The sequence below is a fragment of the Carcharhinus amblyrhynchos genome, chromosome 30, assembly GCF_965287045.1.
Source record: "Carcharhinus amblyrhynchos chromosome 30, sCarAmb.v2.hapA, whole genome shotgun sequence".
Classification (NCBI taxonomy): Eukaryota; Metazoa; Chordata; class Chondrichthyes; order Carcharhiniformes; family Carcharhinidae; genus Carcharhinus; species Carcharhinus amblyrhynchos.
In genome coordinates, this window is record NC_137353.1 from 24,524,316 (window position 1) to 24,537,963 (window position 13,648).

General features: G+C 41.0%; 1 protein-coding gene across 4 annotated transcripts in view; it reads right to left on the bottom strand.

Moving 5' to 3' along the window:
- vps13d (vacuolar protein sorting 13 homolog D) overlaps positions 1-13,648 on the bottom strand; it is a 261,410-nt gene that overhangs the window by 33,547 nt on the left and 214,215 nt on the right. For all 4 annotated transcript variants that reach the window (XM_080215376.1, XM_080215379.1, XM_080215377.1 and 1 more), the window contains 2 exons: positions 13,145-13,277; positions 10,795-10,990 (listed from right to left, as the gene is read on the bottom strand). In XM_080215376.1, the coding sequence (XP_080071502.1) occupies positions 10,795-10,990; positions 13,145-13,277 (329 nt within the window). The remainder of the gene's footprint in view (positions 1-10,794; positions 10,991-13,144; positions 13,278-13,648) is intronic.

Sequence of the window (13,648 nt, forward strand, 5' to 3'; positions counted from 1 at the left end):
AATTCATGGTCCCCACAAAACAGACATACTAGATCCAAGCTGACAAGAACAGGCATTATACCTGATCCCATGCTTGATCTTAGCCTAAAGGCCAAGAAACGAACAATTAAAGATTTGAGCCTGATTGACTCTTCTTTAGAGCTGAAAACAGTAGAAATGTGATGGGTTTTTATACTGTTGGTAGATAGGGAGTGGGATAGAAAGTCAGGAATAGGTGGAAGTTCAGGGGAGATTTCTCAGAGCTGTCATGGACACAAGACAAAGAGAATAGCTTTGATAGTTAAAGACAAAGGTAGGCATTTCTACCTCCAGCTCTGAAGGAGAGTCAAAGGGACTCGAAACATTAACTCTGTTTCTCTCACCACAGATACTACCAGGCTGGCTGAGTTTTTCCAACATTTTGTTTTAAACACAAATATTTTCTTTACTCATACAGTACCTACTGAAATGTTAGCAGTACCAGAATTCCCCAGACTACCTCCTCGGTATGTTCAGCTACCTAATCCCAGCCAGGGATATTTCAATTTAATCAGCATCCCTTGGCTAGTTTGAGGAAAATCAACCCAAGACTTGGCTCACGATCACTATCCAGGAATCTGAAATGGGAAAGATACATGGTATGGACATGAGATGATGACTGCAGCAGTTCCTGCTCTGATGCACCCTTAAGTCAACAGTCATTTTGTATTACACAGTGAGGATAGCAGTTTGGTTGAGGTTATCAGAGACTGACAGCATCTGTAGAACCAGTCATTAGCAATGCTTTCAGAAGAAGCGATGAGAAGGGAGGATGAAAAAAGCCAGGGTACGTTTAAAACAAAAGCACTGCCAATGGATATCATAAAAGAAACAATGAAGCCCACTAGTACACAATATATTAAGCTGCATTCAGTTAACACAATAGTATATTGTTTCCCCTCGATTATGGCGATACTCCAGGGATATAAAAACAGGCCTATTGGCAGAATTCTCATCTGACATGCCTTAGCTCAGGGTTTTGTTTTATTTTTAAAAGCACACTTTGTTCCTATGCCCACAAAGTGGTTGCTGTGTGCTCTGTTTCAGAAGGCAAAGACTGGGATTTGCTCCAGAAAAGCCTGAACTTGGGTACTACATGGTAAAGCACAAGTGAAGCGGTGGGCCGTTAAATGAGCTAATCTATAGTGGAGCTACTATGTGTGGTATGTAGAGCGTTCCTTTTGCCAGCAGACGTTAACTGTAACCGTTTGTATAGAATAGCTAACTGGGGGATGAAAAGCACTCTACTGAGAAACATACTGTGCAGTCCCTGGCCACTTGGAATTTTACACATCCAGAACATGCAAGCTATTTCCTACCATGAGTTTCTCCAATTCTAATGCTGAATTAGATATTTTTAACTGAAGCATGCCATTGTCAAGACTAAGACAAATAAAATTCAAATTCTGGAAAGACACCATGGGTCCATGGCAACTGGAAAAGAAAGAGAGTTTATTGCTTTGGGTGCAGAGACTCTTGCTGGGTATTAATTTTGGCCTTTTTTGCATGCAGGTGGACAAGCTATTGATTTCCTGTCTCTTATGCATCTCTCCCTCCGAACTCAGTATAAGCTGAAGATTGAACTGAGTTATCTGCTTACCAGATAAAGTCACTGAATCTCCAGGGAGTTCTGATACAAGATTACACCTATAAAGTTCATATTCTATCTGACATGCAATTTCTGTTCTTATTTTGTTCCTTTTTTAATTTTGATGTGGATGCATTATTTGATAAGGTTGACTACCTCATTAACGTACAGAGCTGTGGCTAAGTAGCGAAGGCATTTCACTTTTCATATCCTCCTAAAGGTCTGTCGCGATAGGGCATTATTCTACAGAAACTGGCTTGCCAACATGGCTATGATATCACTTCAAACTTTCACCTAGGGGACTACAGTTTCAAACTAATCTAAAATAACGGCCCAGAATTTCACGTGGAGTTAAGAAATTTCCAACTCGCCTCAGGAGGAACTGCTCTGAATGGTCAGATTTTCATTGTGGGTGTGGATACACACTAGAGTTCGGCTTGCCACTCCCAGAAACAGCTCAGTGGCAGTGACAGGGGCTGCTAATGCTGAGGCAGCCTGGTTTTCAGGCCTGTCTCAGTGCTCTGCAACCTGATTCCAGATCAAATAAAAGTAGTTTAACCCCTTAGCCCTCATCCATCACATGCCCACTCATTCCTCATGTTCCATCCAAGTTGATCTGTGCCACCCACCAACCCCCATGTCTCCTCATACTCTCCACACCAACCCATGTCCCCCCTACTTGACTCCTCATGGCTCCTTAGCCCCTATGACAATTTAGTACCAACTCATCTCAATACATGAATGCCCACTCATCCCCTTGGCTTCTTACAGCCCCCTTATCAACATAATGTCAACTCATGCCAACTAATGTCCCCCACCCATCAACTTTTATCCTTACAGCTTCCATGCCAACTCATCCAATATCCAACATGGGCAGACCTCAGGAACCATGCTGAGATGAAATAGAATACAAGTCTAAGTATCTATTACAGACTTCACTATATATAAAAACAAACACTCATTTATAAAATCCCATTTAATATATTTAAGTGAGCTCAAATACTTAATCCTTCATAAAACAAACATTTGTATTTGTAGCCTCACATCAAAAATAGCCAATTCCATAATAATCTCCTGGAGATGTCAATCAAAAAGCCAACTTATAACCCTTCTACTCTGATGATAGGTTGTGAAAGCAGTCATCAGTATCAACATTAAAATGGTTAAGTTAAGAAACAGCTAATGAAACTGTAAGCACATTTCTTTTCAACTCAAAAGACACAACAGGATTTTTTCTGCAAAATTAAAAGGGCGGGGGATTTAAATTCATTGACAGCTTGATAATTCCACAGACCTTATCCACCTTTTATAAGCCTTCACACCTATTCTTAAAAAACTAAGTCGTACGCTGTGGGAAATGTACCTAGCCGCACTGAAAACTAGGTCTGTTTGAATTCAGCACCGTGTTCAAATGGCCCTGCTGCGTTCAGGTTTCCTTAATATGCGAATCACATCCTATTCCCTTGCCCCTACCAATGAAAATAGAAGGTCAGCCAGGGGATCGGATCTTGGGATCCAGGCTCCTGGTGCCATTTTGAGTAAGACATGGAGTTGCCATGATGTGGCAGAAATACATGCCAATATGTACATTACAGTTATCACCAAATTCTCAGAGCCTGAACTTTGGCCGTCTTGGACAACTGTGAAAATCTATTTCTTGTAAAGGAGACAACGTCCCACCACAATTTGTCTGGTTTGTTGTTAGGTTAACCAAAAAGTAGGATCACTTCTTGGTTTCAATAATTACCACTCCCCCTCCCAGAAACAAAACAAGACACAACACACAAAACAGGTATACTTTCAGGGTCAAATTTTCCATGCAGAGAGTTCGGTACAGGAATCAATAAGATCACTCGTGTGAAAGCAGGCTGGAATACCACAACACTAGAGCTAGATCAACCTAAACAGCAGTGGAGAAGGACAGATGATAATGTTGAGGGTAATTCCTCAATGTTGATTACCTTTATTTAATAAAGGGACATTGTTTCATTACTGGCACTGTTTTGACATGGATACATCATATGTGTGCCCATGGGCAGGTCAGCCTAAGTTAAACTGCCAGATCAGTCACTCAATAATTGGGGTATGGAAATTCTATCATTCACGCATCAAAAATTCAGCATTTTTAAAAAATATTACCAGATAGCTGACTGATTTCTCTAATCTGTGGCACCTTTGAATGAAGCTTCAAGAGTTCCAAGCAGTCCAACTCAGCTGAAAATTTGGACCGAGGACTTAAAGTGCTTCTCTTAGCTTTAATTCCCAGCTCAGTTCCTTATACCAATAAAATAAAATCTAAAGTGACATACGTAAAATGCTAATTATTACGATTAGTCTACCCTTTTTAGGAAAACAGATACATAAGATATCACGTTATGACATCCATAGCCTTGGCAATTAGTCTACCAAAAGAGATTAACTGCCCAGGTAAGCAGAATTTTTGCACTCTGCATGGATTGCCATATTTCGCTATTATCTAAGCACAACTTGCAGGATTTCAAGTGGATGATGTAAAACTGCCTATGTGTGTTGTCCACAGGGAAAGAACTTCAGGTGAAATTTTGATAAAGTCAGGGGAAGAAAAAGGCAAATTAGCATAAATGAATTCTGTTCCAAATTTCTGTCCCTGAGATAAAGGCAGTTTTACATTGTCAATGCAGCAGGAATTTTGGGGGTCGTCTGGATTAACCTGTGATAGCACACATGCAGGGAGTTTAACCACAAAAAGAATAACTCCACTGATGGGAGAAAAACACAAGAGGGGAGAGATAATGGCTGCTTTTATATTACACAACTTTGCATTGCTGATGCAGGTTTCTGGAAGCCTGGGTTGTTTGCAACTGGCTGCAAGCCACTACATTTGCCATAAACGATTGTATAAACCATTACCAGTGAGTCAGCAAGTCATGGCAATGTCACATTCTGGTTGCCGTGATAGTAACCAAAACTACACCAAGATGATCAATACTGCAATAGTATTTCTAGCTGTGGAGATGCATGTAGCACAACATGGTTCAATTACTTTATCCTTATATTGGGATGAAAATAGCAGCAATGCTGTCCTTAATTAGGAGCACACAATCACATTGAAACAGGAATAGATAATTCAGTCTCTTTAGCTTCTTAGACCATGAGACGTAGGAGCAGAATTAGGCCCCTCAGCCCATCGAGTCTGCTCCACCATTCAATCATGGCTGATATTTTTCTCATCCCCATTATCCTGCCCATAACTCCTGACCCCTTATTAATCAAGAACCTATCTATCTCTGTCTTAATTACTTGCCCTCCACAGTCTTCTGCAGCAAAGAGTTCCACAGATTCACCATTCTCTGGCTGAAGAAATTCTTCCTCGCCTCTGTTTTAAAGGATCGTCCCTTTGGCCTGAGGTTACGCCCTCTGGTTTTAACTTTTCCTACTGGTGGATACATCCTCTCCACATCTACTCTATCAAGACCTTGCAGTATCCTTGAAGTTTCAATAAGAACCCCCCTCATCCTTCTAAACTCCAAGTATAGACCCAGAGTCCTCAGCCATTCCTCACACAAGCTCTTTATTCTAGGGATCATTCTTGTGAACCTCCTCTGGACTCTTTCCAAGGCCAGCACCACAATTCAAGAGTCTGGCTGATCTGTATTTTAATTCCATCTGCACACCTTTGCTCTACAACCCATAACTAAAAAACTTCCACTGCAGTTTGTTAAGTTAAATCCTTATTGGAACTGATAATGGTGAACAGAATTGATGATTAATGACCATCTGAATCTCAATGAAACTAGTGAAGACTATTGAAACTAGTTTGGGATTATTAGTTTTGCCATAAAAGGATCAAGGCTCACAGCACAGGATACCAAGGCTGAGAAACACAAAACTAGGCTGATCAAGCAATGGTGATTATTGGAAGGGTCAACCTTGGATTTCAAGAACGATATACAGAATCAAAAAGCAACCTTTATACTGATGTTGGAAATGTCTGTGCTCCCATGCCTTGATGCTCATGTCTCAGGCAGCTAACGGCAACCACAATGCAAATTGTCACGTCCACTGAGGTAGCTGGGAAGAAAGTTTAAAAATTCATCCACTGGTTAGGCTTACTGAGGTGATGCCACTGCCTGCAGCAGAATTCCAATACTGGAGAGCAAAATCAGCCCCATCTCAATGCTTATACATGCTAGTCTGACAAGAGGTAATAAGTTGTACAGTTTGAGGATCCAGGGAAATACCGAGCTACAATAGAAGACAGTACGGACATTTCAAGCTGGTGAGAGGAATATATAAATAGAATATTTGGAATTGACCAAGCATGCAAGGGAAAAGTTCAGGGAGAAACTGAACATAATAGTATTATTAATCAAGATAGAAAGACAAGTTTGAGTCCAGCGAAAGTTGTAAACCTAGATAAATCTATAAATCTAATTCTGTTTTGAAAATGCTCTGGCAAGTAAGATTGTTTTGTGTCACACAGCTATGAAACAATGATACAGATCCAGCCCAATGACCTTTACACTGAAGAACTGTTGCTCAGGCTGCATTCAATTATTCACACATAGCCAAGTGTTCCGATGACTCAAGAGGAATCAATTTAAGTTCAAATTGCAATACTGAGAGAAGTTAGAATGGACGCTTGGACTCAGCACACTTGCATTAATAAGGTCTGAAAAATCTGGTTCTGCTCGTAAAACACACACTAAAGTCATCAGTCATTCTGGTTACAATTGAAACTTCCTGTTTAAGCCCTTGTGTGCATTACGAGCTTTGAAGCATCCTGTTAAACAATGCACTAAAGGCCACTTCACATTCTACTGACTTTCTGGAACTCAGTCACACTTCACCAAATTCACTGTTTGCTATTAAAGGAGTGTTGGCAGACTTGCTTCAGCAGAAAGCTTTACTTAATAAGACTTTGGGACATTGAAAGCGAACCTGGGTCAGAAAATGAGCCCAAAGTCACAATAAAAGGTGAGCCTCGAGGTCTGGGAGAAGCAATGTTCAAAAGAATATCAGGCAACAAAAACAGCTTTTTAAAAAATAAATACATTGCTTTACACACAGCTATAAAATTTTTCTCTTTGTTGGGGAGGGGAGCTTTTAGAATTTACAGCTGTCATAAATCCAAACACACTACCAAATGGTGCCAATTAACAATGTTGTCCATTCAGCTTAAATCCCTTAGGTCTATTTTCAGGCGAGGAAGTATATGACCGTGAACAGTTCAAAGAGATCATAGCACAGCTAAACTTCTATGTTCTCATAGTTGCCACCGAGTAAAGCTGGCCCTGTAAGCAATGTGTAGGGCATGAAAAAAAGACCCACTGCAGCACAGTAAAAGCCTAACTAGAACAGAAACAGATCAAACAGCTTGGGGAATATGGCGAGGAGAATTTAAACTAGCAACAGTGCAAACCAGACACAAAATTAGTTTATTTGCAGATGGTTTTCAATAAATCCGTTCCACAACAATTCAACATGTAGCACACATTGAAACCTGGCTGATTTTCATCTTCGTACTTATTTTGATTTATTATTGTTACATGTATTAGTATACAGTGAAAAATAGTTTCTTGTGCGCTGTACGGACAAACCACCACCATAAAGATGGAAACGAGAGTGCAGAATGTGGTGTTACATTTCCTATCTAACTCTTTAATTTGAGCGCTTGGGATGGGTAGAGTCAATAATGTTAACAGAGATATTAATAGATGTATATATATTCATTTACTAAAGTTGCAGGTATCTCTACGGTTTTCAGCATGTCTGATTCTTATTCAACTGAAGGTTTTCACACAGTTGGTGGACCAGCTGTCATCTAGCACTGGCGTCATTACTATTCTTCTTTTGACTTTCCAACATGCAATCATGCACATCCCAGGCTTTTGTAGCTGCTAACACTCTGGGAGTCATCCCAGTGTAAATCATAGAATTCCTACAGTACAGAAAGAGGCCATTTGGCCCATTAAGTCTGTAGCGACTCAGCATCTTACACAGGCCTATCCCCTGCCCAAACTGCACGCATTTAACTTGCTATTCCTTCTAACTTGCACATCTTTGGACACTAATTTAGCATGGCCAATTCACCTAACCTGCACATCTTTGGGAGTGCAGGAGGAAACCGGAGCACCTGGAGGAAATCAATGTAGAAACGGGGAGAACGTGCAAACGCCACACAGTCACTCAAGCTTGGAATCGAACCTGGGTCCCTGTGCTGTGAGGCAGCAGTGCTCATCACTGCCACCATGCCGGGGCAAATTCAGTCATATGATGAACACGGACCCATAACATAAACACTGCAGCTGCAGATGAATGGACTGTCCATATTTACAGTGATTCTTATATTAATACGTGGGAAGTTTTATCTGCAGAGATAAAAGGGTGGTTTCTTTTACTGGCACTTGAGGAACATGTCCAGCACCGTGATTGCAGGGCAGGCTCGAAGGGCTAGACGGCCTACTCCTGCTCCTATTTCTTATGAGTGCTTCAGCATGCTTCTGTGCCCTGAGCGCTCAGGATTAGGTTTTGATTCCTACGAGATCAATGTGGTTCCACATGGCTTGTAATCAGGTTTTGGTTTCCAGTTACAGTTTTCGGTTTTGGTTTAATCAGTTGCTTTGTTTGGTTGGGGCTCCTCAAAGGCCAATCTTTGCCTTTGGCCACACACATCTAATGCTAGCCCTGATTACAAATGCGGCACGACCTAAATATGAAACACTTCTCTACTTATAATTTACATACACCCCAAAAAATAACTCCTTGCAAGGCTGCTTGTGACATCGGGGACACTAATTATCTGTCTACTCAAACTGTCTTCATGCTGAGTTGGCGGCATTGCTGTTTCGCAGTCAGGTCAGCTGCTGGAGTTATTAAGACAGATCTCATAGCAGTATTAAGAGAACAATAAAATTTACTGATGCTTTGGCAACAATTCCCAACTCAGCAACACCACCAGAAAAATACATTGATGCATTGGTCAGTCACCTTACTGGTTTCTGCAGGGTTGTTGGGTCATGTTTTCAGATGGTGTTGGCAAAGGGCAGCATTTTCAATGAGAAACAGGGGGCAAATGGGTTGGGAAAAATTTGGGGAATCACTGTACCGGGTCCCAAGATTAACAGCACAATATACTGATGGAGGATGGTGCTCAACCTGCCCTACACAAGTTCACTGTACATGAAAAGCAATTCATTGTGTGAAGTGAAATGCAGCAATGTGGTAGGGCTCTTCATAATAATTTATATTACTTGTCGCTGTGGTTAGGTAAGCAGACTTCAATAACATTCTGAACTGTGTTCAGATTTGAAGATATTTTTATACTTCTCAAACTGGTACCTACTATTACAGCGAATGATTGAATTGTCTATCTAAATAAAGTCATGCAAGATTGAGAAGCCTCATGCTGTTAAAAAACAAAATTCTCTTTTAAAATCAACCATGGCAAGCTTGTTTAGTTGAAGTATGTTGCTGCTTTACAAACTGTAAATGAGAGAAGTATGGGTTATGGCTTGATAAAAGAAACAAGAATGTAGTCTGCAATGCTCCATGAGCAGTATTATACCCAGTGATTTAGATGGTTTACATTGTACGCAGGTAGGATTGTACTAAGTTCAGGAAACTCAGATTGCAATGCGTTATACCATCTTGTACTTAACAGAAAATACCAGATGCAAATAATTGTCTACATACTTAAACATGGCAACAACAATGTGTTATTTTTCTTTGAAGAAAGCTTTAATTTATTTAGATTTGCTCAGTTTTAATTCTGCTAGCCACACATATTATTTACATCAAGGAGCAATTTTGTGTTTTACTTCACTGTAAGTTACAGGAAAGGTAGCATACCTTGCGTGTACAGTATTAGTAATCCCTGTATGGACAGTATTAATGTGTACCCTACACATAGTGTTACTGTCCTTTATACATCCTATTACTTCATTCTCTAAGTGCAGTCATAAATGCTTTTCTTATAATATCGCATTCTGTTCATATATTTGGCCATATGTACCGTATTAACATGCCCTGTACATGTAGTATGAATAACCTGTACACACACTATTAGCACCCTGTAAAGTTGCCATAGTTCTAGATGACCACAGACTGATCTCCCCTTTGAAGGGGGGCTGGAGAGCTGACCAGAGGTGATTTAACTCAACAAATATGTCACCTCAGGCGAGGGGCAAGGTTGACAAGGTGGGGCCTTCATTAGTAACCTCAGCCAGTGTGGGAAAAGAACCCATGCAGTTGTCATTGCTCTGCGTCACGAACCAGCTGGCCAGCCAACTGGGCTAACCTGGCCCCTGTATATATGCTATTAGTACACCCCGTACTTATAAAATTTTATTGTTCTGTACATTGCAGATCTTTCCTAAAAGTCACCCTGAACATGGAAGCCTAGTATTTGCCAACATACTTCAAAGGCAGTGTGAACACTTATGATGTTGTAACATCAAAGCACTAGCATAGAAACAAAGCATTATTTAAAAATTGCTTGTAATATATTCAGTTTTGAAATAGACAGTCCAAGGTAAATGCTGCCCAGAAATTTGTAAAGATAAACTGGATACCTAAAGACCACTGCTTAAAATAAAACCCATTAGCTTTCTTGTTACTTTTCTGCCTCCTGATGCGGAGCATTAAACATTAATGTTAATGGATTCACCAGAAGCAATGCAAACATCACAATTCAAGCTTTAATCCCATCTGCTGCCTGTCCTGGATTGCATGATGAACCTGAGCATCTCAAAGTCATTGAATCTTTACAGTGCAAAAAAAAGGGCCATTCGGCCCATTGAGCCTTCATTGACAACTATCCCACCCAGTCCCTATCCCCGCAACCTCTTATATTTATCCTGCTAATCACCCTGACACTAACCATGGCCAGTCTACCTAACCAGCACATCTTTGGAGTGTGGGAGGAAACTGGAGCACCCCAGGAGGAAACTCATGAAGACACAGGGAGAACTTGCAACCTCCACAAGGCAGTGACCGAGACTGGAACTGAACCCGGGTCCTTCGCGCTGTGAGGCAGCAGTGCTCACCACTGCACTACCCTAAAGTCTTCAACCTGTTTGCCTATTGATTTAGATGCCTTCTGATTGAAATATTGCAATAAAAAAGTAGTGAGTGTTTGTTAAAGGTGACTGGGGTATCCCCATTCTTGCTGTAATTGTATACTGTGTGAATTGGGTTTTCTCCTTTACCTGTGGTTGTTTATTGTCGTGGTTTCCCGCACAGCCTGTGCAGTCTCAGAGGCAAAGTCAAGAGCACCTGCCACTGGCTTGGTTACTGTGCCGACCAATCCCTTTCCAAGGCCTGAGAAAAAACCAGTGACACCACCGTCTGTTTTCACTCCTTCCACTGTTGAAGTGATGACACTGGTGAATCCACCAAGAATACCTGCGGAAGACGCACAAGGAAGTATTTTGAAAAAAAAAACGTCAATTTACCTGTGCCCGAGACTGGACGATTTTCAGAAAGCAGAATTGAAAAATGAGAACCAGGACAATCTAGTTTCCCTTCCCATCCCTGTACAAAGTTCACACTAAAATAAAGATCAAACCTTCGCAGCAGTGTTAGTGGAAATTCAAATTTTGCTACTGCAATAATTCATTTCTTGGTGAATCAATGGTGCACTGCCTTTAAAAATGGCTAGGTGCATTCACATAATGCCTTTAATGCAGTGAGGCATGCCAAAGCACTTCATAGGAACATTATCCAACAGAATTTGGCATGGAGCCACATAAGGAGACATGAGGGCAGATGACAAAAATTTAATCAGAGTTTAGATTTTAAGGAGCGCCTTAAATGTGGAGGGATACAGCTGGGGTGCTTTAGAGAGAAAGTACAAAAGCCAAGGACCCTGATAACTGAAGGCACAGTCATCAATGATGGAGCAATTAAAGTCAGGATAGTCAAGATGCCAGAATTGGGGCATTGAGATCTTGGAGGGTTGTGGAGGAATCACAGAGATAGGGAGAGGCAAGGACACTGAGGAATTTGAAACCAAGAATGTTAATATCAAGGCCCACTTAGCCAGGAGTCAATATAAGTCAGTGAGGTCAGAGGTAATGGGTGAATGGAGGTTGGTACAAGTTAGGATACTGGCGGCAGAGCTTTTTTTTATAACCTCATGTTGACAGAGGATAAAATATGGAAAGGAGGCCAGAAGTGTGTTGGAATTGTTAAGCCTAGAGGCAAACGCGTCATATATGAGGGTTTCAGAGCAGATGAGCTGAAGCAAAGGCAGAGTTGGCAACGTAACGGAGGTGGAAAGAGGTGGTCTTAGTGATGGTACAGCTAAGTGGTCAAAATTTCATCCTCAGGTCATGTACGAGAGCAAGACTGCAAACAAAGTCAGACAGTTGCCAAGGAGAGGGATGGAGTCAGTGGTAGAGAACAATGTTTTGTGTCGGGACCATATACAATGGATTTGGCTCCTCACAATATTTAGTGTGATGGTAATTTCTGCTCACCCACTATTGGATGTTGGACAAGCTTGTGGCATGTAAAAGGTAGTGGAGCAGTTGAAAGGTGTTGAAGTAGAGCTGGATGGCACAGCGTGGAAACTGACATTGTTTTCAGATGGTGTTGCCAAGGGGCAGCATTTTGATGAGAAATAGAGGACAAATGGGTTGGGAAAAATTTAAGGGATCACTATGCCAGATCTCAAGACTTCTCTATGACAATATACGGATGGAGATTTCCTTCCAGTGATTAAGTTGATTCAGTCTTTTTCCAAATCTGTACAGCCTTCAAGTGCCTTCATATTTCACATCAATGGAAGCCAATGAAGATATAGTTACATGGCACTCGGTACAGATTTTGAAGCAACTAGCTGGCACTGATGGGTTGGGAGAAAAGAGTCAGGGTACATAGTGTCTGTAATCGTGCAAAGCAGTCTTTAAAATGGTGAATAAAACAGAAACTAGAAAATACTTTCTCATGGAAGGGGACTTAAAAACTTAGGAAGCAGGAAGGGTAAAACAACAGTGAGGAACAGTTTTTCTTATCCGAGACTATGTATGCACGCTGCGTGAGGCAGCACAATAAACTTAAAGATCCACTTCATGCTTGGGAAATGATTTTGATTGGGTGGGCGAAGATTAAAACACAAAGGGTAGAATTTTCTTAATCAGACAGTGTTCTAAGGGGTTTTCTACCATGCAATGCCGAACATTCCGAATTGAGCGTGAACAAACAAGGAAAAAATGGGTTTTCTGCCGACAAAGAACTTCTGTCTCTGAGGACAGGACATCTGAAATGCATTACTCTGAAATTCAATCATTATGGAGCATGACAACTTTAATGTTATAAATTCAGCTGGACAGCAGGCTATGATCGATGAAAGGTTCCATTGTAAAAAAGAAATCCATCTCAAAAGCCATAGGGATGGTAAAATATATCCTAGAAATTACATGCCCACAGTTGGAAAGAGTACACAGAAGATATTTAGAATTATTTCTCCCAGCTATAGATTTTAACAGGTATTAAACCTGAATCTTTAGCCATTTACATTGGTGAACTGAAGTAGCCTCTTCCACACACACTCACCGTGAGCTAGTCCTTGAATTCCAGCCACAAGGTGTTCACCACTGGTCACTGCTTGATAGCGGATAGATTCCCGCTCAGCCTGGTGTCTGGTGTCCATTGTCTTTCCCAACCCATCTGATAAAGTCCCAGCAAACTGCAAGAAGTATGGAAAACAAGATGATACTTTAAAAAGGACAGGGTTAGGCAGAACAGCTCATTAACAATCAGTACTGAACCCAAAATCCAAATGCACGCCACATTTAGCAGATGACTCTCGCCATGACTATCCCGTTCAATGCCACGGGAGATCTGAGACAATTATTGCACTGAGATTTTCCCAGTAAATAAAGAACTTTCACAGACAATTCCAGCTATGAGGATCTGCAACACAAGGTAAATTTTCCACTTACCTGGTCCTGTTGGGAGTACATAATGGTAGAAATATAAACCTAGGATTTTCACTGGTTCTACAGTTCAGCTCACGATCATGTTCACCACTTTAGCAATTTGAGACAAAGCTAAACT